Source organism: Myxocyprinus asiaticus, chromosome 39, assembly GCF_019703515.2.
Source record: "Myxocyprinus asiaticus isolate MX2 ecotype Aquarium Trade chromosome 39, UBuf_Myxa_2, whole genome shotgun sequence".
Lineage (NCBI taxonomy): Eukaryota > Metazoa > Chordata > Actinopteri > Cypriniformes > Catostomidae > Myxocyprinus > Myxocyprinus asiaticus.
The window spans coordinates 9,102,501-9,129,787 of NC_059382.1; the positions used below are offsets into that span (position 1 = coordinate 9,102,501).

Below are 27,287 nucleotides of genomic sequence, written 5' to 3' on the forward strand. Positions count from 1 at the left end.
GACAGATTTTTTAACCTGCTGAAAAGATCAACACAGCTGGTCATCACCAGCTTATGCTTATTATACTTTTGTATAATGGTCCTCAGGAACCATCATAGGTCCAGCTATGGCAACCAGGTCCAGCAGCAAACAAAAAGCATAAACCAGCCTGGACCATCATGGGTATTCATGATGGTCTAGCTGGCCTTTTCAGCAGCAATTTTTTTTCTTCTTTAAAATGTTACCAAACTCATTCCCATCAACTATTAAAGTAATCTTAAATTACCTGTTAAATTGGCATGCTCTATTTCACCATTCAGTGGGGCAAGATAGTTGCTGCTCTTCAGGTACCTCTCTCTTTGGTGTGGATCTACAGAGAGAGAAAGAGGTGAAAGATGTGATGAAAATCAAATGAAATGGAAAAGAGTGAAGCTTTAAGCAACTGATGATTTTGGAACTCCTTGAGTGCATTGACCTGTAATGTCATCATAAAACACATGAAACAGTGCGATATATAATACAGTCAGTCAATGACTGAGAAAAGTAAAAAAAAATTTAAAAAAAAAGTGACAAACAACAGCAATAACAAAAAAGCATTTTAAAAGGGATCAATTCTTGCACAAAAATGACACATCTCCTTACCGTTCCAGTAGTTGCAGATCGATATCATTTGTCCCCATGTGGTATAACAAAAATGGTATAGATTTGACTTGATGACCTTAGGGAAAATGTACCTCAAATAATATGAATCTGTAAAAGTGTTGACAAAGCACTTTGTTATTATGCATGGCATCTAGTTTATTTAGAGAAAGGTGATGCTGTGGTTTCTAAATTAGGACGCATTGGACTGACCTCCATACTGGCCAGCTAGTGGTGAAGCCAGGAATATCAGAGAACGAACATTGTGCTTTGGAAGCGTAGCAAGAACTCCCCGACATATCAAGCCACCTGTGCAATTAATACAGAGCAACAAAGAGAAACGTTACCAAATAATAATAATAATAATAATAATAATAATAATAATCAAGGAAAGAACAATAACAATAAAACAATGAAATGGGGAGAATTCTGATGCAAGGCAGATATAGTATTGTTTTAGAATGGTCCAGTTTCATTAATGCAATTTGAAATATTCCGTCTTTCTGTGTACACATAGTTCTGCTAACATTCTGGCCAAAACACAAGATTTTACAATGTGTAAGTTAATTGACAAATGTATTATTATTATTATTATTATGCTTTTTGCATATTGTTAATAATTTGAAATTAATTGTATGAAACTAAGAAGATAAAGAACAATAAAATAAACACCCATCGCACACCTAAATGTTTGCAGGCAGGTGAGTTGGACACAGGAAATATTCCAAAGTAAGAAGAAAGAAAAAAAAAAAAAAACTTTTAAGAATAGCCATTTCAATTCTTGCAAGCTGTGTGTGAGATTGTAAGATGGAAAACCAGTACTGGCATGGGGGCTGGAAAAGCTTAGATGACCTTGTGAGAAGCAGATGAGATGGACACCATCTTCAGCATTCTCCATGATGGGTCTGATGGTGTCTCTGAAGCCATCCACCTGTAGCCACAGCGGCTTAAAACTGGCAATGTAGTCATACAGGGCTATTGTGGTCACGTTGGTGCCTGGATGAGACTAAGACACAATGAAAAGGGAAGTTTGTGAGTTTCATCCAATATAAAAAAAGAGAACTGGTGCCAAAGGTAGAAAGAAACTGAAAATCCTAAAATAATGTTACGTGTATAATTGCTCAAACCTGAGATTGTGAACGAATGTATTTTTTTCTGCATTTCTAAAACTTTTTACACAAACATTTTAAATAACTCAAATAAATAAAGTAATGTAAATACAATAGGCTTTATTTTAAGCTCTTTTATAGAATGATTTTTTGAAGATAAGAATCATAACGTGTGTAACAAAAAAGAGAATTTGCCATTTTACTTAAACATTATATATATATATATATATATATATATATATATATATATATATATATATATATATATATATATATACATATACACACACACACACACACATATATATATAACATTTTACATTTTAAAACATTTAATATAAATAAATTTAATATATAATTTCATTATTACAAATGCTATATTCTAAAGTATAATAAAAAGTCAACTATTAAGTATTTTAAGTGAAATATATTTGACTTATGCATATTTATGTAAGATATAGTTACACGATAAGGTGCTCTTACCTGACTGATAAATTTCACCAAATTCTCGAACTGTTTGGGTCCATCTAATATCCCGTGAACTATAATGACAGGTCTGTGTCCTGTGACATGGACGAGTAGTATTGCAGCCCATATGATAACACATGGTCTCCAGCAATCAGTCATAAACCCCCCCATAGTCACAACATCAATAAATGTCTAACAAATCTTAAAAAATAATTTGTTAATTGAATCCCAAAGTTTTGTTTGTTTTTTTACTTCATCGAAAGTATATTAAGTGCAAGCTGCTCACTCTAATGGTGGCATGGTGTTCTGCCAAAAATGACATATATGACTGTGTCAGTGTCGATTAAGATAGAACTATTGTTCCGCATCTGCTGTTTGTCACAGTTGCGAGGTGATGCTTATATACACCGCTTCCTCTATCTACCCGAGAACACACAGTTGATGTGGTTTTATAAGAAATGCGAGCAACGCGCATTTTTTTTTTCAAGATTTTTCTTTCCAAGAATAAAAACAACTTTAAAGACCTCGAACAGTTTTTTAACACAATGTTGAAACTGCACAATTAAAACATTATACATTATTTTCAAGCAAAACATCTGGAAAAATCTTTAGCAAACGTTTTTCCGTATTACATGATTAGGGTGACCATAGTCCTCTTTTTCCCGGACATGTCCTCTTTTTCGGACCTTAAACATTTCTAAATTTGCGAAAATGTCCGGGATTCGGCTTTAATTGCACTATGATGTGCATCTGGTCTAATACTTCATTGTGTGCGCGCATATTTGCCATGCTTTAACCCCTCTTTGTAAGTCCCGCCTTCTCGCACACCAATTGGTCGATTATAAGAGGCTTGCAGCAACTATTGGCCAAATTCCTGCCTGTCAATCTCTCCGCGAACGCTCGAAGCGCTGTTGTGTTCGGCATCACACAGTCGCTTGACAGCAGCAGCAAATGACAGCTGAGTGGGAACAATGCCCAAACGAAAGTGCAAATTTACAGAAAATTTGCACAGAAAATTCCCATGCTTTCGTCCAGGTCGAGATCCATGGGAAGCAGAATGTATGACATGTAAAGCTGGCACTTATGTGTCAGCTGCTAATAAAGGTGCAAGTGATTTAGAAGCACACATTAGCTCTGCGAAGCATAAAGGGTCAGCAAAAGGTGAAAGTTCATCAGGTAAATTAACGGACTACTTTTTGCGACCAGGTAAAATTGTTATCACATTGCTTCATTTTCCATGGCCATTCAAAATAATAGTAATAGTAAATGAAGGTACACTTATGGCATCAAATATTTATTTTAGTACATGGACATTCAAAAGAATGTTGGAAATTTATATTTATTTATATATATTTATGTTATGCTAATAGAGTGTCTTTTTCACTGTATTAAAGTTTGCATTCATAGTAACACTGTTTTGAACCATATTATTCCACCCCACCCCAATCCCCCAATTTTATTTTTGGTTTATATTTATAATACAGGTTGCTTACAGAAATTAAGGGCTGAAATAGATTAAGCGGTATAAGTAAAAAAAAATAACCTGAAATTCTCCCTGCACAGATCACATATATCTTCATTCTTCAATAAAAGTCTCTGGACTTTTATTTTGACATTTCGCTTTGAGAATGCACTGAACCGGAAGTGAAGTTAATGTTTTCATAGGAGATAGCGTATGGAGAAACTCTACTAACTTAAGTAGTTTAAAGTCTCTTTTTCAAGACAGGTTGATCTTTGAGTGTTTTTTTTTTATTTTTATTTATTTTATTTTTTATGTTTATGTGCATGCATTACAATACTGCCAGTACACTGGTGTGCTTGACTTCAAGATATTAATGGGCACATATAAAGTAATTTAGTGAATAAAGCAAGTGTCCAGCCCCGACTTGCTATTCATCGCCATGATTCATAAAATCAGTTGTCATTAACGAGAATAATGAAATATATATTTATGTTGACATTTTTTCCTGCAGCCAAATTTTTCTTTCAATATAAGATAGGAAGGCTCAATTCCAACAAACACTTGATTCTAACTGGTCACCTGCTGGTCACCTCAAGTGTTGCAATGTTTTAATGCTCTCATAGAGTTTCATTCATGTTCTTATATGGCTCTTTTAGCTAGTAAATCTTATATTACTGATACAGTCTTGGATAACACTTAACTGTTTAGATGTGTTCTTGTGTAGAGTCTCAATGGCCAATCTGGAGCAGTGGGTCAGTGATCAGCTTCATGACATCCTGGGTTTGAGTGACAGGTATGTGGCTCAGTTCATGATCGGTCTGGTGCAGAAGTCATCTGGACCTCAGGACTTTGTGGCTCGTCTTGAGCAAACCGGAACCATCGACATTGATCAAAGAATCACTGCATTCGCACGTTAGTTTTACAAGAAGGTATATTGATGTGATCATAAGTTGGTGCATAACGGTAGCTGTACATTTATGTCTTTTTTTGTTGGTGTAATGTTACTCTTCATTTCAGGTTCCCAAAAAGCATGTGGCCGAGAAACCCGCCTGAGCGATGGAACGGCAAGTCATGGAGATGGAGAGAAAGAACAGAAGTACACTCTTCTGGAGGACAGTGAGAGTGATGGAGAGACAGTGAGTGAAAGGGGGAAGAGAAGAAAAGCAAAGACAGAGACAAAGGAAAGAAGAGAAAACACCTCAGACAGAAATGAGAGGAAAGCCTATCGTCAAGCGAAGAGGACAGAAAGAAGAGGTGAGGAATAGCTTGTTACCAAAAAGCAAATGGACAGTTTAAATCCTCAGTGATGTTTGGCATTTTTTCAATATTAAAATAATTATTCCGTGCTAAATATGCTGAAATAACTAAAAGTAAGTCGTAGATTTCCCCGAAAAGTGTAAACACTGGCAATTTCGAAACAATGCTCTCTTTGTTTGAGCATCCCGACCAGCTCAACACAATAGTGTGAGTTTTTAGTAAAATTTTATCTTATGTTTTTCTTTAACTTGCTCAGCTCTAAAGTCATGGATGAGCCAAAAAAATCTCAAAAAGAAAAGGAGGAAGAATGGGAGCGGGAAGACAGAGAAAGACTCCAAGACCTGGAGGAGAGGGACGCCTTTGCTGTATCTTAAATGTGTATGACTTAATTTCTTATGCAAAACACGAACAAAGATTTTGAGAAAAATATCTCAGCTCTGTAGGTCCGTACAATGCAAGTGAATGGTGGGCAAAACTTTGAAGCTCCATAAAACACATAAAGGCAGCATAAAAGAAATCCATATGACTCCAGTGGTTTAATTCATATCTTCTGAAGCGATCCAATCAGTTTTACGTAGTACAAGCACTTATTCACCGATCAGCCACAACATTAAAACCACCTGCTTAATATTGTGTAGGCCTCCCTCATGCCACCAAACCAGGGCCAACCCACATCTCAGAATAGCATTCTAAGATACTATTCTTCTCACCACAATTGTAAAGAGTGGTTATCCGAGTTACCATAGACTTTGTCAGTTCAAACCAGTTTGGCCATTCTCTGTTGACCTCTCTCATCTAGAAGGCATTTCCATCCACAGAACTGAATGTGGTGAATTTTGTATTAAAATGTGTACCTGACATGACAAGTAATTTCATAATTACACATGCAATATGACATCATATGGATAGAATAGGCTACATGGAATTTGTACATTAAAAAAAGCTCAAATGTGGTTAAATCATGAAAAAACTAAATCTTAAATAAAATATACATTTTCACAAACTATATAGCCTATACAGTTAAGTGCAGAAGTTTGCATACCCCTTTTGTTTTTATACGTTTCCACACCCCTTTCAGAATGTATACAAATAGCCTATAAGAGATAAAAGATTGAATTTTTTATGTAGTACTGCCCTTCAAAAGCCACATAACACAAAATGTACTATTATTTATACAAATCATCCTGTTCAAAAGTTTGCACCCCTTGGTTCTTCTTGTGTTGCCTTCTTAAGCATCAATAATTGTTTGCATCTTTTGTAATAGTTGTGTATGTGTCCCTCAATTGTCCCAAGTGTCAAAAGCTGGATCTCATCATATAGCCACTGAAGAACTCAAATGTGCAGAAGGTGCTGAGAAACCAAATAATTGAACAGTAGTTGGGGGGTTTTTCTTAAGAACAGTGGACATCGTCACTGCTCAGGAAAAAGCAATTAATACACAAAAAGTCATTAATCATCGAGAAAGCAACACACCATATTAAAAACCAAGGGAATGTAAACTTCTGAACAGGTTCATTTGTGTAACTTCAGTTACTATTTTGTCTTGTGGAATATTTATGAGGATCTGTTATGTCAAATAGCTTCTTCAGGGCAGTACTAAATAAAAATAAAATGCAATTTTTATGATCCCTCATAAAAAAATAATTAAAAAAAAAAAAAAAAAATCACAGGCACAAACACACAAAAGTGTCCCATTTTGAGATTTTAAAAATCTGGTCACCCTGTTTAAGTTACTTCAGAGTGAAGACTAGGCCTAATTTCTGTGCCACACGGCTTACATTTGATCGCTAAATATTCATTGAACAGTATACAGTACAGTTGGCAGTATGTGCTGCTTTATCTGTCAGTAAGTGACAGAGCAGTGTTGTAGAGGAATATAGCTGATTCAATGGGTCTGATCAGGAAGTAAAAGTTATTTACACATTCTGGTGGTTGGGAGCAGAGGTATTCAAGCCTTAAGGTACTTTTTGTAAAATGAGTTAAAAAAGTAATGGAGATCTATTTAAAGTTGTATTTTTAAACTTAGAAGTTTTGCTATAAATATAGTGCTCCCTAGACAAATACATTTAGAGAACATATTGACGTATTTTGTTCCCTTCAATTGATTCCTTAAATTTTCTTTAGTTGGTCTTATAAGGTCTTAAATTTAGCTTCATAAAACCTGCAGAAACCCTGGAGAATAGAATTTTAATTTTTGGTTGAAATGTTGTATGAGTATTATCATAGAAAGTATGATGTCTGATGAATTTTATTTTGCCTTTTATCTTTATCTTAGGCTTATGAGGAAGCTCAAAAGAGACGGAAGATGCTTGAAGAAGACCAAAGGAAAATGGTGAGAACTGTTAGAAGCCATTGCTGAACTAAAACTGGTTCTGGCACAGCATCTCATTTTGGACATCTCTTGATTTATAAACTGAAGATAGAATCGTACACACTATTTATATTGGGTATTTAATATACTGTTGGAAGGATTTTGGACCAATGAAATTTCATTCTGGGTGGAGCTTCCCAGTGCTGACAAATTGACTCTTCGCTTATCGTAGTCAGTTAGGACATAAGCTCATGTTTACATGGAAGAGATTTTTTGTTGCTTGACACTTTATCGCGTTGTGTTTGGTTAGGAATGGTGTTAGTCAAAGTGCATATTGCCTATGCTAAAGGCTGCATATTCTGTTCTATTTGCTCTCTCCACAACTTCCTGAATTAAGGAAACAGTCACGTCGGCAGTACCTGTCCAAAAGAGAGCAAGAGAAGCTGGAAGATCTCGAGGCTGAGATTGTGTACGAGGAATACCTCTTCTCCACCGAGAACCTCACCAAGTAGGAAAAGAAAATCTAGAATACAAACGGCAGATCCGAGACCTGACGCAAGACTACAAGAAGGCAGGAGCGAAAGAGAAAAAGGAGAGAAAGAACAGATACTACATGCCAGATGAGAAAAGAAACAAGGTACGACTGAAATAGTTCACCCAAAAATTTAAATTCTCTTATCATTTACTCACCCTTATGCCATCCCAGATGTGTATGACTTTCTTTCATCTGCTGAACTCCAATGAAGATTTTTAGAAGAATGTGTCAGCTTTTTTGGTCCATGCAATGCAAGTGAATGGTTGCCAAAATTTGAAAGCTCCAAAAATCACATAAAGTCAGCATAAAAGTAATCCATAAGACTCCAGTTGTTAAAGCCACATCTTCAGAAGCAATAATAGGTGTGGGTGAGAAACAGATCAATATTTGAGTCCTTTTTTATGATAAATTCTCCTCTCTGCTCATTCAATCTCCACTTTAACTTTCACATTCTTCTTCTTGCAGAATGTTTTAATTTTTTAAATATTGATCTCACCCACACCTATCATAACACTTCTGAAGATATGGATTAAAATACTGGAGTGGTATGGATTACTTTTATGATGCCTTTATGTTCCTTTTGGAGCGTCAACATGTTGGCACCCATTGACTTGCATTGTATGGACCTACAGAGCTACAGAGATATTCTTCTAAAAATCTTTCTTTTGCAGAAGAAAGAAAGTCATTTACATCTGGGATGGCTTGAGGGTGAGTAAATGATGAGATAATTTTCATTTTTGGGTGAACTATCCTTTTAAACTCATCTAAATTATCCTAATTTACCCTAAAAATCCAGCATTTAATGCATATTGGACCTCTCTGTCTGTTCAAAAGGTCGATTACATTTCTAAATGTGGCAGTTGTTTTCGTGACCATGGTAGTCAGTTTATTGATGTTTACTGGCTATGTTGTCTTCCACAGGTGGGCTACAGCATCCGTTTTGAGGACTGTACATCAGAGCGCACTGTTCTGAAATACATGGCTGATGGCATGTTGCTCAAGGAGGTTCTTACAGAGCCTGACCTTATCACCTACAGGTAATACTTACAACCCAGGAAACATACCTGCAGAGATATGTTTCTAATATTTACTTATTATCTTTACCCGTAGATTTGTTACTTCTGTTCATCTAAAATCTGTTTATCAGAATGCATAGGTGTCAAGAACAGTGTTCATATATTTAGCTCTGTTTAGATTTACCATAATTGTCGTCTTTTTCTCATGTTTATTTTTAGAACAAAATTGTCAGTAAAGCATCTGACACCTGTGGGCGTTGAGCCCATGGTTGTTGACTCTGATGACTCTCTCCTCTGATTGGCTGCCCTTCCATCCTTCTCTCTTTTACAGTGTAATCATTATCGATGAGGCCCATGAGCGAATGTTACACACAGACATTCTCTTCAGTTTGATCAAAGACATCGCCTGCTTTCAGCCCGACCTGAACATTCTGGTGGCCAGTGCCACTCTGGACACTGAGCGTTTCTCCAGCTTCTTCGACGATGCACCTGTGTTCAGGATTCTGGGCCGCAGGTTCCCCGTGGACATCTACTATACAAAGGTAATGCACCGCAATAAAAGCATAAGACATTCAGTTTGTCGTACTGTCACAGTGCTGCATTTTCTGTTGTAGCTAAACTAGCCGAGATATCAAGAGCTGTAACATCCTGTCCTACTACAACGTTTTTTCAATGTTTTAAGTTTCCAGCGACAAGCAATTTGTCTGTCCATACTGAATGTGAGACTGATGAACGACACACTATCACAGTCAATCAGAAGATTCTTTTGTTTAATGTGATGTTTAGTGATAAGTGAGAGTTTTTACCATCATGTGTCTTTTATTTCAGGCTCCTGAGGCTGACTATCTGGAAGCATGTGTCGTGTCGGTAATACAGATCCACGTCATCCAGCCACCTAGAGATGTATTGGTCTTCCTCACAGGACAGGACTGTCCTTCACGCTGTCTGTTTATTGTTCATATTTCTCATTTGGACTCATCAATGAGCCATATCTACCAACAAATGCATTGTCTTGTATAATATTAACGTTGTTGTGTCTATGCACAACAACCCATGTCACAGTGGTAGTGCACGTTATAAAAAGTAACGGATCATCAATATTAGTGTAGGCGTGATATTTATATTGGTAACAAGTTTTTACAAAATTATCAGTACAATGACATTCCGCACCCTGCACTAATACTTTTCTATCTCTTCTATCAGTTAAAGGCAAAATAAAGCCCATTCATTTTAAAATAAGCTCTGTTTGTTGATATGGGGTAACTTAAAACACATTAAAGTCGGAACTATACTAGACAGGACAGGGTTCCCACGGTTGTTGAAAACCTGGAAATATATGAGATTTTTAAGAGTGGGATATTCCAAGCCTGTAAAAAAATTGCATGGAAATGTTTATAGTGAATGTAAAATTTTTTAGTTATACCCAGATCTAAAATATCTAATCCGTATCTAGTCGGGAGTGTAATCCCTATTAAATGATTTAAAAAAAAATCCTTGTATTTACGAATTATGAATGACTGGAAAAGTCATGAAAATTCTTTAATCAAAAGGTGCAGAAACCCTGACATACCTATGGCTCTGTCATTTGTATGGGAATGATTGGGCCACTATGTCCTAAAAAATGAATGGATCATCAAAATCACTGTAGACTAGATATTTAGATTGGTAATATTGACATTTACTGTGTTCTCTGGTGATGTAGGAGGAGATTGAGGCGTGCTGTGAGCTTCTACAGGAGCGATGTAAGAGACTGGGCTCTAAGATATTCAAACTGATTGTTCTGCCCATCTATGCCAACTTGCCTTCTGACATGCAGGCCAAGATCTTCAATCCCACCCCACCGGGGGCTCGCAAAGTAAGGACGCCTTTCCCTCTGTCTGCCACCAGGGGGCCGTATTTGTTTTGAACTTTGTGTCTTTTGTTTCAAAATCATTAAATTAAGAGTTTGGGTAGCTGACCTCCTATGGTCTGACGTGCTGTACTCCACATAAAACAAGTTTAAAAAGAATTTTTCAAATTCTTTGAAAGAGACGTCTCTCACCATTGATGGCATCATCTTTGTGATTGATCCAGGCTTATGCAAACAGAAGTGTTCAAATGCCTGAACAGGAATGTAATCTCTCACTGTCACTCCCTGTTCACGAGTAAGCGAAGCTTCCAGCAACAACAGAAATGTTCTCTTGCATTTATATGTAAAAATGTACAGTGGCTCCAAAAAAAGTATTTGGACACTTAAAGGGATATTTAACCCAAAAATGAACATTATTTTATCATTTACTCTGGCAAGAGGGTGAGTAAATGATGAGAGAATTCTCATTTTTGGGTGAACTAACCCTTCAAGTCACATTTAGAAATGTATGAAAGACATTAGATAACAAACAAGACAAACTTTGAAGTTGGCTTGTCTAAAAGTCTGAAATAGTTTGAAGGCTAATTTGGTTTGGCGTTTGAAAGTTATAAGTCTGATGTAGTTTGAATACTTTGCCAGATGTAATAAAAAGATAGATGGATTAAACATTGACTCAGTGATTTTTATTATATTTTTATGTCAAACAGGCCTCTGCCAATCAGAGAGCAGGTCGTGCAGGAAGAGTGACTGCTGGAAAATGTTTTCGAATGTACACTGCATGGGCCTTTAAATATGAAATGGAGGAGACCACTGTACCGGAGATTCAGAGAACAAATCTGGGCAGTGTGGTTCTGCTGCTTAAAAGTCTGGGTAAGAATGACAGAATCAATTTGTCATGATGACTTGCAACATTTGTTTATTTGTATCATGTGCAAAGTTATTTGGTATGCACAGGATGCCACAGAATCTAACCTCTCAATAGTCTTTGTATTTTTATTATGATGTTTTTTTTCTTCAATTAAGTGCTGTTTATTTTGGACAACATTTATGGGGTGTGGTACCAGCTAGAGACTTGAAAGTCAATGCACACACAATTTTAATACACAAATAGGGCTTAATAGTATTTCACTCCCTGTGATCAAATAGTTAATAATTGATGAATATCTCAAATGTATTTCCTCATCTGTGCAATAGGCATTAGTGACCTGATTCATTTTGACTTCACGGATCCTCCTCCTCATGAAACGCTGGTATTGGCTCTGGAGCAGCTCTATGCTTTGGGGGCCCTAAATCATCTTGGTGAACTCACTAAGGTGCAGAAAAATAGATTCTTAGCAAATTAGAGCACTATTATAATGTGCAAGACTTCTAATTATAATACATTGCCATCACAGAGCCACTGTGTTGACAATTTTCAGTGGAATTAGCCTACTAATGGCTTACTTACAGTTAACTGCATATTAAGCTGGGATACGAGAAAGTTGAAAGTAAAATTACATCACCGTTAACCTTAGTAAACTCAGAATTGTGTTCACAACTTTGCGGGGACACTTTAATCTATAATACTGGGGTTCTGGACATGAAAATGAACTGTAAATGAATTACTCTAAAGTAGGGCTGAAATGATTATGATTATTGAAATGAAATGATTATAAAATGACGTTATCGACAACGTCGACAAAAAGAATTGTCGACAAAAATGTTCATTGTCGAAAAGTCGTTTGGTCTCATTTAACATAACATGAGATCATACAAAACTGTAATGATGACGCGTGAGAGCAGCACTGCAGCTCGTGCCTGACTGAGGAGAGGAAGTATTACACAGCTCACTGTCCAGATGCACTCCAAATTTTCCAAACTGGTTCAGGTGATGTAGATTGCAAAATATAAGGGAATAATACAAAATAAGTAAATACAGAAGCACTCTCATTGTGGAATAAGCAGAGCCTGAGCTGCCGCTCTGCTGAAGCAAAACTTGCATGTCGAGCATCTTTAAAGGAAATACCCCGGTGTTACATCTTTAATGCAGTTGTATTTAATGTGTTACAGCTTTATTAAAGTTCAAATAATTAGGAAGCAGGTCATGGAAATAACTAGAAACTTCAAAACTGTCATTTCTCTGTGCGGTCAGCGCCTCTTCTATGAGTTGCGCAAAGTGACCCGACTGAAACTGCACCTGGCTGATGCGCACTCTGTCGCGGGGACTCTCATCCCCCTAGCGCGCACGCTTAATGCAGCTAGATCATAACGTGATGGCTTGCGACTTATTGAATCATAATACAGGTGCATCTCAATAAATTAGAATGTCGTGGAAAAGTTCATTTATTTCAGTAATTCAACTCAAATTGTGAAACTCGTGTATTAAATAAATTCAATGCACACAGACTGAAGTAGTTTAAGTCTTTGGTTCTTTTAATTGTGATGATTTTGGCTCACATTTAACAAAAACCCACCAATTCACTATCTCAAAAAATTAGAATACATCATAAGACCAATAAAAAAAACATTTTTAGTGAATTGTTGGCCTTCTGGAAAGTATGTCAATTTACTGTATATGTACTCAATACTTGGTAGGGGCTCCTTTTGCTTTAATTACTGCCTCAATTCGGCGTGGCATGGAGGTGATCAGTTTGTGGCACTGCTGAGGTGGTATGGAAGCCCAGGTTTCTTTGACAGTGGCCTTCAGCTCATCTGCATTTTTTGGTCTCTTGTTTCTCATTTTCCTCTTGACAATACCCCATAGATTCTCTATAGGGTTCAGGTCTGGTGAGTTTGCTGGCCAGTCAAGCACACCAACACCATGGTCATTTTACCAACTTTTGGTGCTTTTGGCAGTGTGGGCAGGTGCCAAATCCTGCTGGAAAATGAAATCAGCATCTTTCAGCAGAAGGAAGCATGAAGTGCTCCAAAATTTCTTGGTAAACGGGTACAGTGACTTTGGTTTTCAAAAAACACAATGGACCAACACCAGCCGATGACATTGCACCCCAAATCATCACAGACTGTGGAAACTTAACACTGGACTTCAAGCAACTTGGGCTATGAGCTTCTCCACCCTTCCTCCAGACTCTAGGACCTTGGTTTCCAAATGAAATACAAAACTTGCTCTCATCTGAAAAGAGGACTTTGGACCACTGGGCAACAGTCCAGTTCTTCTTCTCCTTAGCCCAGGTAAGACGCCTCTGACGTTGTCTGTGGTTCAGGAGTGGCTTAACAAGAGGAATACGCCAACTGTAGCCAAATTCCTTGACACGTCTGTGTGTGGTGGCTCTTGATGCCTTGACCCCAGCCTCAGTCCATTCCTTGTGAAGTTCACCCAAATTCTTGAATCGATTTTGCTTGACAATCCTCATAAGGCTGCGGTTCTCTTGGTTGGTTGTGCATCTTTTTCTTCCACACTTTTTCCTTCCACTCAACTTTCTGTTAACATGCTTGGATACAGCACTCTGTGAACAGCCAGCTTCTTTGGCAATGAATGTTTGTGGCTTACCCTCCTTGTGAAGGGTGTCAATGATTGTCTTCTGGACAACTGTCAGATCAGCAGTCTTCCCCATGATTGTGTAGCCTAGTGAACCAAACTGAGAGACCATTTTGAAGGCTCAGGAAACCTTTGCAGGTGTTTTGAGTTGATTAGCTGATTGGCATGTCACCATATTCTAATTTTTTGAGATAGTGAATTGGTGGGTTTTTGTTAAATGTGAGCCAAAATCATCACAATTAAAAGAACCAAAGACTTAAACTACTTCAGTCTGTGTGCATTGAATTTATTTAATACACGAGTTTCACAATTTGAGTTGAATTACTGAAATAAATGAACTTTTCCACGATATTCTAATTTATTGAGATGCACCTGTATATGTCACTGTGCATTTCTTATCGTGAAGAAAATTGGCAATATGCAGCTTTAGAGAGAGAGTTTGTTTTTTTGTGAGTTAAAGATGGATTGAAGTGAACCTAAAGATGAGAAAGTCTTCGCCCCATTTTACACTGCAACAAAATAAATTTTTGATTTGTTTTCGTTTTGGCTTGTTTTCCAAAAATAATATCTAAAACTCATTTAAAACAATGTACATTTACTTTAGCAGCTATACTGCAGAAGATACAATTGTTATCTGCAAATGTTGAATATAATATTAAAAATACAAATATTTTAAAATATCTAAAAATCCTTTAAAAAAGATGCATTCACCTGAGAAGCAACATATAAGATATTTAGACTTGCTTTTAGAGAATAGATCTTGAATATAAGTACATTTTGTCTTTTCTGCACTTGCAGAAGTATAACCAAGTGAAAAAATACACTTATATAAAAAATTCACTTACATTTAAGATACAGCAAGTCTAAATATCTTATATGTTGCTTCTCAAGTAAATGTATCTTGTTTTAAGGATTTTTAAACAATTTCAAATGGAAAACAAGAGAAAAACACTTGATAACCATAGGATTAGTTTTTTTTTTGCTGTGAATTTTTTACTGAATTCAACTTAATAAAAAGTATTTTTTTCCCTTTAATTCAGTGAATGTCATTTAGTGGTATTTTTTTGAAATTATTTTGTCCTCTGTATTGTAAGCACGTTTAATACAACCTTTTAAGTCGGGGCACAAGCTGAATAGTCGGTTAAGAGCTAATGATTAATCGTTGCAATAATCGCTGAATAATCGTTAGATTAGTCGATTGTCAAAATAATCGTTAAAAAGCTTACGTTTCTAAACCCTTGTGGAAAGAAGTAGAGTTGCTGCTTTGAAATTGGAACACCCAATATGGCGGGTGTAGAAAAGGAAGTCCCACCTTACATGTAAAAGAGCCAATCGACTTTCAGAGACAGACAGTTACCTCGTGAACGTGCATGAGCATTAGCTGGATCAGCCTGAAAAATAGCGTTTTGTGCACAATTTATGATACCATTTTTGTCAGATTTTATTGCTGATTTGAAATGTGTTTTTTGATGATTATCTTTACCAAACTTTTAAGAGATTTTAGGAGACAAAAGCAAATCGCTCCCATTATAATCAATGATGCTGTCTATACTGGCGGCGTTGGTCGCATCACGCCTTGTCGCGGCAACAGTAAACTGATGCTCCGGTCTATTTTGCGCTGCACACACTGGTGCTACTCCTAAAAAATTACCACCATAAAAAGCACCATAAAAGTTTTAAATATAACTTCCGGGTAGGGCTGGGCGATATGATGATATATATCGTGGTGACGATATAAAGTACATCGTGATATAATTTTGAAGAGTGCCTCCGCAACACTGCATGCTGAGATGTTGCGTAAAGGCACTGCTTCCGGATATCGCGTTGCATAATCCACCAGGACTAATACAAAGTGGTATACGTGTGCTGACCATTCTAATGGCCCGACGAGGTCCATACCAATTCTTTCTAAGGGGGCCTCGATTAACGGTAATGGGCACAATGGTCCTCTTGGGGTGGCCGGTGGATTCACCAGCTGACATTCACGGCATGCCGCACACCATCTGCGTACATCCCAGTGAATGCCCGGCCAATAAAATCGGGCCATTAAATGGTGTAGTGTTCTTTCTTGCCCAAAGTGACCAGCCATAGGATTGTGGTGAGCCGCCTGGAAAAGTGTTTCCCGATGGCTCGTCGGGACTAATAACTGGGTTGTATTTTCATGGGTTTGAGTGTCCTGCATCACTCGATACAACCGGTCCCTAATAATTGTAAGTGTAAAATTGTAAAATACGGATATGTGAGGGCGACTTCGGGCTGGAGCTGCTGGCCATCGATTACTCTCACTTGGTCAAAGATGTGCCTAAGTGTTTCATCACACGACTGCTCAAGAGGGAAGTCCCCCTCTGGGAATTCCCTGAGGGTGGGAATGCCGGAGGATTCCCCTCTTGCGTCATTCTGATGCTGAACAGACGCGGACGACCCCAGCTCCGCCTCCCCAGCCATCGCATCACACATCACACACAGTGTTTTTGGTTTGCAGGACCCATCCACACACAACGCTTTTAATAATCATTTAAACCCCGGCCAATTGGTTCCCAGAATCAGTGGATGGGTGAGGTGGGAATTAACCACGGCCTCCACTCTATGCTTTACTCCCCGATATTAAATAACGGTAGTCACTACCGGGTATTTGTGAACATCCCCATGCACACACCTCACCATCACGTTGTGTTTTGTACCCAAAGCCCGTCATGAACCAAGCCGTGGTGGATCGAGGTTTGATTACAGCCAGAATCCACCAGGGCTTGGTATGTACACCCCTTCATTTTTACTGGTATCCTATACGTCCCTGCTCAACCGGGGGCAGACTGTGGCGTGTCGGGGACCCGAATCCATGTCTCCACCTCCATTACCAGTCGGCGGTCTTGGACGCGACTTGGCTTCCCGCCACTCCGACAGTCCGGCCTAGACTTCTTGGCTGCACCCATGGTGGCAGAGATATCAACCTGGGAAGGATGACAGAGAAGGGTGGGGGAGGGGGCCGGCGCATCGTACAGCCCGCGAAGGCAGGGCGCTGGTTTGGGTGGCACCACTCCCCGTTTCCGAGGAGCGGGTATAAGGTGAAAGGGAGGAGAGGGAGGGGCAAGTGGAGGGGGAGGAGAAGCAAGAGAGAGAGAGAGATCTGGACTGCGGCTCGCCGGCTTCCGGGTAGGCCGCCATGTGGGCTTCGGCCAGCTGGACGGCATCATGTGGGGCGATGGCACAGGACCAATTCCGCTGTTCCTCGGGGCAGGCGAACGGTTAGCTACTCCAGCATGATCAGGTCGATAAGATCCTCCATGCCGCGCCCTTCCTTGGCCAGCACCCATCTGTGGCAGGCATCATGGAGCTGTTGGGCAAATGCAAATGGGCGGCTGGCGTCGCTCAGGGTGAGGGAGCGGAATCACTGAAGGTGTCCTCAGCTAGTAGTTGCTGCACGGTGAGCTGGGCCTCCCCAGAAAGCAGCGGCAGCAGGCCCATTGGGTTTGCGGCCAGCTGGAGGCGGTGGCCGACTGCTCAAAGAAACTCAGGTACGCCTCCAGCTCGTCCTGGGGGCCCATCTTTTGGAGCAACAGCTTTGGCTTCGTCACTGCTTCCGGGGCCGCAGTGGAGGAACCGCCTGGAGCTAACCAGCTCCGCATGGCCTGCCGATCCTCGGCTTGGGCATGGAGGAGCTCCTGGAGGCGCCGTTCTTGCACGAGGAGGGCTTGGTGGTGGGTCTCCTGGATGCTGGCCAGGGCACTGATGACTTCATCCAGCGGTGAGGTGTCCTTAGTCACCAGGTGATGGCCCTTACATCTTCTTCTCTCCCCCAGTGACAGACACATGACCACGTCCCTTTCCACAGTGTGTTTACATACTTTTATCACACATCCATTGTGTTTATGGAGATGTTTTGTTATTGTCAGTATACTGGCCTTTTCTAGTGTGAATTTCTTAAGGGAGAAATGCAGAATGTCATTAGTTAAACAGGTTTTGCAGGTCTCTGCAGGCTTGCATGTAGGTTTAGATGGTACAGCAGGAAATTCTAGTGTTGCACAATTAGAGCTATGGAAAAAACATGATGTCTTACAAGAATAGCTTTTGAGTCAGCAGAAACTAAGCCCTGATTAGTTGATTTGTCAATGCAGGCTCCTCTTAGAAAAACAAAGTGGCAGTTTTTAGAAATGGCATACTACCATACTACTCTTTCTTCTATTATTTCTGCATTAATCACTGTATACTGTGCATAGTATGCACATTTATGCATGGAATAATGGATGACCAACTACAGTACATTTCCCAAAATGTGCAGTATACCACAGTGCACGCTACACAGAATACTGTATCCCACAATGCTGTGTGCTTGACTTGACTTTCCATTTCCAGTGTGAAAAACAGGAACTAAAATCAGCTGTGATTTATGTTTTTCTTGACTTCTTATTTGAATGGACTGACAAAGGTTGAATTTTTTTTTTACACACAGTTAGATAAAAACATTTAAAATAACCGAGATAATTTGACGCCATTAGCTGAATTAAACATGGAATGTAGTGAGGTAATAAGTGACAGTGTAGTGCGTTACTGTTTGAATTGTTTATCTTTGCATGCTATGTACTGTTTCACATACTGTTTAAAAAGATAGAGTGCAATATATTCTGCATTGTAAGCAGTATGCTGGTGTTCCATTCTGAACCTGTCTCATGGGCCATTATTTTAAAGGGCTTTTATCAGAACGAAGAAACTAAATCTATTAAATTGTCCCTCTTTCTCTCTGTCAGTGGGTAGAGAGTTGGTACTCCACTCAGTGGTGCTTTGAGAACTTCATCCAGTTCCTCTCGATGAAGAGAGCTCGAGATGTATGTGAGCAACTGGAGGGGTTGATGGACAGGATTGAGGTGGAGCTGTGCAGCACCAATGGAGACAGCGTGGCCATCCGCAAGGTCATATCTTCATTAAACCCTAAATCACTTCATTTTTCAGAGCAATATTTTCTTTAGGCTCAAGCCAGTTTGCTTTATATGTGATTTTTATGTTGATTTTATGGTGCATTAATTTAGCTTCATAGTTTGAATTCACGTGTTTACTTTTGGCCCTTACCAGCTAAAATAATTGAAGTGCCATTTGTGGTGCAGTTTTCATTGCCGTTAAAGGGATAGTTTAAAAGTTTTAAAATGTTTAATTCTGTCATGTACTCAACCTCATGTTGTTCCAAACCAATGTGACTTCATATCATATTTTGAACATCAAAATGAGATGTTAGGCAAATATTCACAATATAGTCGTGATGATTTTGCTTACAATATAAAATTAAGGTATGTTGTGAATATCTCGATGATTTTAATGTGCTTTTTATTTAGCCATTAAGTTTATAAAGAGCGTGTCAGTAGACTAATTTCATGATCATTCAGGGCTGCACAATTCATTAAAATAACATCAAAATGGTGATATGGTCATATGTGATTATTAAACTGCAAAAAGCTGCAATTAACCTTGTGCGACCCCGCTATTTTGGCTTCGCTATACGTAACACATAATTTAAATGAATTAAAACCGTTTGAATACTGTTCACAAAACTCTACACTGTCATATAAGGGTTAAACTTCTGAAGCACCACGTCACGTGACACAACAGCGTAACGTCGATTTCCACGAAGCACTGCTACGGGTGCAGTGCCAACAAAAGTGCCTCTGGTAAGAAACCTCTTTAATTTTGATTGAAACCTGTTTGGTTGAAAAGACTAGCGTCTCTAGTTTCTTTTGATATGCCGCTTTAAAAAAATCCATTAATTTTTCACGCTAATAAAGATGAAGTCCTCATATGTGGGAAATGGGACCTTGTTCCCTCAAAAGTTGTAGAAGCATGCTAGTTATTTTGAATAATTTTCAACTTTAACATATCTGTGGGTCATTTCACTTAATTGTAAGATACATTTTGTTATATTTTATTTTATCACTGTACAATAAATGCATTTCTATATATTTACTTTGCATTTTCACATTGAGAATAAATATATTCATCCAAAAGCTGAACAGTTTTGCTTTCAGAGGCTTTATATGGTGTTAGGATGAATAAGGTGCATTTCGAACTGTTCTAAGACCAGTGCAGACAGACAGCACACTGGAGGTTAAGTCATTCACTAAATAGGGTGCAAGGGAGCAAGGGTGCATACTATCACTTCTTGTGCTGCTAAGTGCATTAACTCCTAAAATCCAAAGTTCAGTTTCAGGCTGCAGATGATGTTTGGACCATTCAACATGTTTGGCAGACATGGGACAATGATAATCAGTACATAGATTTGGAATTTTATAATGCAAATTTTTATTTGAACATGATTGGCAGTGATTTGATGATGCTGGCCATTACTTTTAATCAGAATTATTTATTCAAATTTATAGAAAATCAGCTGGAATGTATATAATGTCTCAAAAACATGAATAACCAACACTCCTGGACACATACAGTAACAAACTATTTGATTTAAAAAAATCTGACTTTCTATTGCTTGGTTTTACTTAAAATTTCACAACTTAGTCCAGCTGTCCACATATGTGGACATACATTTTTAGGAAAACTATTTGCTCTAGAATTAGTATTTTTTGGCTTGTTTATTAGGTGCTACTTGTTACAAATCAAAAAGGGAAATGGAAAATGCGCACAGCAGTCATGCGGGGGGTCTCAGGAGGTTAAAGAGAGATAAACATGGTCTGTGTGCACTTCAGAATAAACCGGTGATGTGCTGTTCTGTGCACGAGCGGTGTTAATGATGCTTTGAGCGCTTTTAGAGCAGTTCGCATGAATTGTGAAAGAAAAGTACTGCAGGTTCAAGCATTAAAGCAATTCCAAACATTTGTAACCGCTAAATGTTAATTATAAAATTCTACAAAGGCAGCACAGTATAAAAGAAAGGGAGATGACAACGTTTCACCAGATGCGGAACATTGTAAACAACACATGGCAATTTCAGCATAAATAAATAAAAGCTCCAGGTGAAGTGTCAAAATAAAAGCTCTAGGTGAAGGCGAAGTAAATAAGATGTAAATATATTACTTCTATATAAAACAAATCTAATCCCCAAAGTAATAATGATAATTTAGTATTATGTTATAATAATACAATTGACTGGGTCCCACAGTAATAATTTTGTATTATGCAGTACTAAAAAAGATAGATTATAATAGACTTTTTAGATAGATTTTTATTCAGTGCCTTTAAAATGTTTAATCTATAGCTACAATGGATTGGGTGTTTGGATGAAATGATGGTTCCTCCAATTAAAAAACAAAGACTTTTTAGCCATTTCAGAGCAAATAAATAAATATTGAGATATATATCGAATATCGTCAATGGGCTGAAAAATATAGAGATATAATTTTTGTAGCCATATCACTTAGCCCTAGTCACCTTTGAGAGTTTGAAAAAGATGACTCATTTTTTATTTCATTCGTTCATTTTTGGGTGAACTGTTCCTTTGTGTACTTGCATAGTAAAGAGACAGAGAGAACTGAATTGAATCTTTAAAACTCTACGCCTGTCTCTGTCTATTACACGTGTTGTCTCGTGCTGTGTTTTCCCCCACTTCCTGCTCTGTGTCAGAGCACTGCCATTGTGAATCATCAGTATTTAAATTAGGATGTGATTCTCACCTCAAAGCGTTACAAAGACGCACACTATACCGGATTGCTAATACACCTGTTGACTGTCAGTTAGTACATTTGGCAGATGCATTATTTACATGAGATGATTATGTTGTTTGGCATTAAGGAATTCAGGTCTGGTGACTAAGAATCACTTATAGTATGTGTTACAATGTCGTTACAGTGGGCCATCCAAATACATTTTGTCAGTGACGTAAACGTGTAGGGGTTGTGAGGTGTTCTGATCATCCTGTCAAGGGTTATTTTGCGATAATGATCAGCCAACACACCTATTACACAGCTACTTACAAAATAAATAAATGGACATGAATTATTGATATGAGATGAAATGTTTTTATTATGTGAGAAGAAAGAGACTGTGGAGTGATACGAGAGACATGAAACTAGCATGGCTATGTAGGATTTCTGCCGCCTGGGACAACGGTCAATTATGCAGTTTAGCAACCACTATACAGAAATGTTTGAGAGAAGAATGCTGCGATTTACCAATCAGAGTCAAGTACTCCAGAGAGCTGTGTAATAAATATTAATAAATGTGTAAATTAGCACATTTTAGCATAACTTTACCATATCTTACTGTAAATGTTGAAGTTCTCTATTTCTTTATAGGCAGTGACAGCAGGATATTTTTACCACACAGCACGGTTGAGTAAAGGAGGATACAAAACAGTGAAGCATCAGCAGACGGTTTACGTCCACCCCAACAGCTCTCTGTTTGAGGAGCAGCCACACTGGATGATCTACAACGAGCTGGTTTTCACCACCAAAGAATTAATGAGACAGGTCTGGAGTCTGTCTTCATATCTCTGTCTTGGTTTTCATCATTTCTCGCCATATATTTTTTCCATTGTTTGCCTTTTTAATGGTGCTTGCTAAAGTTGGAACAAACCCCTAACACTAAAGGCTGATTTATACTTATGCGTCGAACCTGTACCGTAGTCTGATGTGCACCTCTCCAAAACCGTCACGTCAACACAGCCCACAACAGCCTTGATTGGTCCGTTTTTTTAACCAGAAATGTAGCGTTGCATTTCTCCCAGAATATTTTAAGATTTATGCATCATATCACATTGTATTTGGATTCGGGAGCATTGTTTTATCCAGGGACATCTGCTGTTTTTATGTTGTTTTTGTTTCAAGCAAAAACTGGCACAAATACGCATCTGTTTACAGCTTATAAAGCTTTTTTCTCAGGGCTTTTACTCCATATATATTTGGTATGTACAGCTGAAGTCAGAAGTATACTTAAACCTTAGCCAAATACATTTAAACTCAGTTTTTCTCAATTCCTGACATTTAATTGTAGAAAACATTCCCTGTCTTAGGTCAGTTAGGATCACTACTTTATTTTAAGAATGTGAAATGTCAGAATAATTGTAGAGAGAATTATTTATTTCAGCATTTATTTATTTCATCACATTCCCAGTGGGTCAGAAATGTACATACACTTTATTATTATTTGGTAGCATTGCCTTTAAATTGTTTAACTTGGGTCAGATATTTTGGGTAGCCTTCAACAAGCTTCTCACAGTAAATTGCTGGAATTTTGGCCCATTCCTCCAGACAGAACTGGTGTAACTGAGTCAGGTTTGTAAGCCTCCTTGCTCGCACATGCTTTTTCAGTTCTGCCCACAAATTTTCTATCGGATTGAGGTCAGGGCTTTGTGATGGCCACTCCAATACATTGACTTTGTTGTCCTTAAGCCATTTTGTCACATCTTTGGAGGTATGCTTATGGTCATTGTCCATTTGGAAGACCCATCTGCGACCGAGCTTTAACATAACTGGCTGATGTCTTGAGATTTTGCTTCAATATATCCACATAATTTTCGTTCCTCATGATGCCATCTATTTTGTGAAGTGCACCAGTCCCTCCTGCAGTAAAGCACCCCCACAACATGATACTGCCACCCCCATGCTTCATGGTTAGGATGGTGTTCTTCGGCTTGCAAGCCTTACCATTTATCCTCCAAACATAACGATGGTCATTATGGGCAAAAAGTTAAATTTTTGTTTCAACAGACCTAAGGAAATTTCTCCAAAAAGTAAGATCTTTGTCCCCATGTGCACTTGCAAACTGTAGTCTGGCTTTTTTATGGCGGTTTTGGAGCAGTGGCTTCTTCCTGGCTGAGCAGCCTTTCAGGTTACGTCGATATAGGACTTGTTTTACTGTGGATATAGATACTTGTCTACCTGTTTCCTCCAGCATCTTCACAAGGTCCTTTGCTGTTGTTCTGGGATTGATTTGCACTTTTCGCACCAAACTACATTCATCTCTAGGAGACAGAATGCCTTCCTGATGCGGAATGATGGCTGCGTGGTCCCATGGTGTTTATACTTGCATACTATTGTTGTACAGATGAACATGGTACATTCAGGCGTTTGGAAATTGCTCCCAAGGATGAACCAGACTTGTGGAAGTCCACAATTTTTTATGGAGGTCTTGGCTGATTTCTTTTGATGTCAAGCAAAGAGGCACTGAGTTTGAAATTAGGTCTTAAAACACATCCACAGGTACACCTCCAATTCAGTACACCTCCTATCAGAAGCTAATTGGCTAATTGTATAAAGGCTTGACATCATTTTCTGGAATTTTCCAAGCTGCTTAAAGGCACAGTTAACATAGTGTATGTAAACTTCTGACCCACTGGAATTGTGATATAATCAATTAAAAGTGAAACAATCTGTCTATAAACAATTGTTGGAAAAATTACTTTTGTCATGCACAAAGTAGATGTCCTAAACCACTTGCCAAAACTATAGTTTGCTAATATTAAATCTGTGGAGTGGTTAAAAAATGGGTTTTAATGACTTCAACCTAAGTGTATGTAAACTTCTGACTTCAATTGTAAGTGACGCACTATTTTTTGTATTCTACCCGAGAACTTACCGATCTGTATGATGTTTTGACCATATGTTTGACAGTATGGTGTATTGTAAATAATAATATTTCATAAGTTATAAAAACAGAACACGTCTAATTTGTCAGAAAATTCAAAAGCACCAGTTCAGAGTTGGTTATATTGCCTATTTGCATTGTAAAGTACAGATTCTAAGCTTTAAAACGACACCCATTTTGAATTGGACGAGAGTAGTTAATTAGATTTTTTTTTTCCATCACGGAGCATCAGAAATATGCCAAAATATGTATTTTATTTTTAAGTGACTCAAGAGTAAGCATACAGTATACGCCAGATTTATTTTCTCTTTGCATGGCAGACATATAGTATTATGAATTATGTATGACAAAATTATGTTTATATAATATATATACAGCTCTGGAAAAAATTAAGAGATCACTACAAAATTATCAGTTTCTCTGGATTTACTATTTAGAGGTATGTGTTTGAGTCAAATTAACATTTTTGTTTTATTCTATAAAGTACTGATTATTTATTTTTATATATACACTATATTGCCAAAAGTATTCGCTCACCCATCCAAATAATTGAATTCAGGTGTTCCAATCACTTCCATGGCCACAGGTGTATAAAATGAAGCATCTAGGCATGCAGACTGCTTCTACAAACATTTGTGAAAGAATGGGCCGCTCTCAGGAGCTCAGTGAATTCCAGCGTGGTACTGTGATAGGATGCCACCTGTGCAACAAGTCCAGTCGTGAAATTTCCTCGCTACTAAATATTCCACAGTCAACTGTCAGTGGTATTATAACAAAGTGGAAGCGATTGGGAATGACAGCAACTCAGCCACGAAGTGGTAGGCCACATAAAATGACAGAGCGGGGTCAGCGGATGCTGAGGCGCATAGTGCGCAGAGGTCGCCAACTTTCTGCAGAGTCAATCGCTACAGACCTCCAAAGTTCATGTGGCCTTCAGATTAGCTCAAGAACAGTGCGTAGAGAGCTTCATAGAATGGGTTTCCATGGCCGAGCAGCTGCATCCAAGCCATACATCACCAAGTGCAATGCAAAGCGTTGGATGCAGTGGTGTAAAGCACGCCGCCACTGGACTCTAGAGCAGTGGAGACGCGTTCTCTGGAGTGACGAATCACGCTTCTCCATCTGGCAATCTGATGGACGAGTCTGGGTTTGGCAGTTGCCAGGAGAACGGTACTTGTCTGACTGCATTGTGCCAACTGTGAAGTTTGGTGGAGGAGGGATTATGGTGTGGGGTTGTTTTTCAGGAGCTGGGCTTGGCTCCTTAGTTCCAGTGAAAGGAACTCTGAATGCTTCAGCATACCAAGAGATTTTGGACAATTCCATGCTCCCAACTTTGTGGGAACAGTTTGGGGATGGCCCCTTCCTGTTCCAACATGACTGCACACCAGTGCACAAAGCAAGGTCCATAAAGACATGGATGAGCGAGTTTGGTGTGGAAGAACTTGACTGGCCTGCACAGAGTCCTGACCTCAACCCATTAGAGCACCTTTGGGATGAATTTGAGCGAAGACTGTGAGCCAGGCCTTCTCGTCCAACATCAATGTCTGACCTCACAAATGCGCTTCTGGAAGAATGGTCAAAAATTCCCATAAACACACTCCTAAACCTTGTGGAAAGCCTTCCCAGAAGAGTTGAAGCTGTTATAGCTGCAAAGGGTGGGCCGACGTCATATTAAACCCTATGGATTAAGAATGGGATGTCACTTAAGTTCATATGTGTCTAAAGGCAGGTGAGCGAATACTTTTGGCAATATAGTGTATATATATATATATATATATATTCTCTTGATACACTAGCATTGGTTGTGTACATGCAGAACTATACATTTAAGAACACAGGTTCAACGCAGAAGGATAAATCAGCGTTAATCCGTAATTTGTCCCATACTATTTGTGCAGTGGCCATGAATAATATCCGAAATCATGTGGCAAATATTGAGGACATGTATACAATTTCTTTTTAAACAAATAGATATCTGGTTTTCATCCCAAAGACTTGAATTGAAAAGGGGCCACACGTTTAACTAGGGATCAGATTGACATAGAGATTTTAAGGAATAATTAAGGAAGGTATTCCTTTTGAGCAACGTCCTTGCAACCACTCAGAATACCTTAGCAACTGATTATTGACACCCTTGGCACGCCCTAAAAAACACTCAGAAAACCTTAGCAAAGGATTAATAAATACTGGAAAAGTTGTCAGGCCAACATTGTGGTGGCAAGTTTTCTTCAGGAGAGTAAAACATGATTTTATTTCCCTCTGTTTTTAAGGTGATAGAGATTGACAGTGGGTGGCTGCTCTAAGTGGCTCCTCACTATTATAAGAACAAAGAACTGGAGGACAGTAGCAGTAAAAAAATGCCACGCAAACAGGGCAAGGCCTGTGAATAGCTGGGCTGATCCTGAGATAACTGATGCTGTTCCACTGAGAGCTCCTAGATTGTGTACAGAGGCCGACAGGAGATCAGCAATGTAAAAAACTCCATCTACATCAATTTGGAATTGATCAGACTTTTATCAGAAAGTGCAGTGTTTCATTTAGAAATTTGCTGATTTGTGTAAAATATTTTGGAGTTGATATAGACAAATTTTTGTGTCTAATTTTATGTTTCTACTAAAGTTGTTTTCATGTGCTTCAATGAGGAAATATATTTTTGAATACAAGTA

At 38.5% G+C, this 27,287-nt stretch overlaps 1 protein-coding gene and 1 pseudogene across 1 annotated transcript in view; one reads left to right on the forward strand and one right to left on the reverse strand.

Annotated features, from left to right (window-relative positions):
- Window positions 1-2,552, reverse strand: part of LOC127430183 (lysosomal thioesterase PPT2-like) — a 5,515-nt gene extending 2,963 nt beyond the window's left edge. Inside the window, exons 1-5 of the mRNA XM_051679759.1 lie at window positions 2,211-2,552; window positions 1,471-1,624; window positions 832-927; window positions 622-729; window positions 266-349 (exon numbers count right to left, since the gene is read on the reverse strand). Of these exons, the coding sequence (XP_051535719.1) occupies window positions 266-349; window positions 622-729; window positions 832-927; window positions 1,471-1,624; window positions 2,211-2,366 (598 nt within the window). The 5' untranslated portion in view covers window positions 2,367-2,552. The remainder of the gene's footprint in view (window positions 1-265; window positions 350-621; window positions 730-831; window positions 928-1,470; window positions 1,625-2,210) is intronic.
- A 1,294-nt stretch (window positions 2,553-3,846) lies between these two features.
- On the forward strand, window positions 3,847-27,287 carry LOC127429633 (pre-mRNA-splicing factor ATP-dependent RNA helicase DHX16-like; annotated as a pseudogene).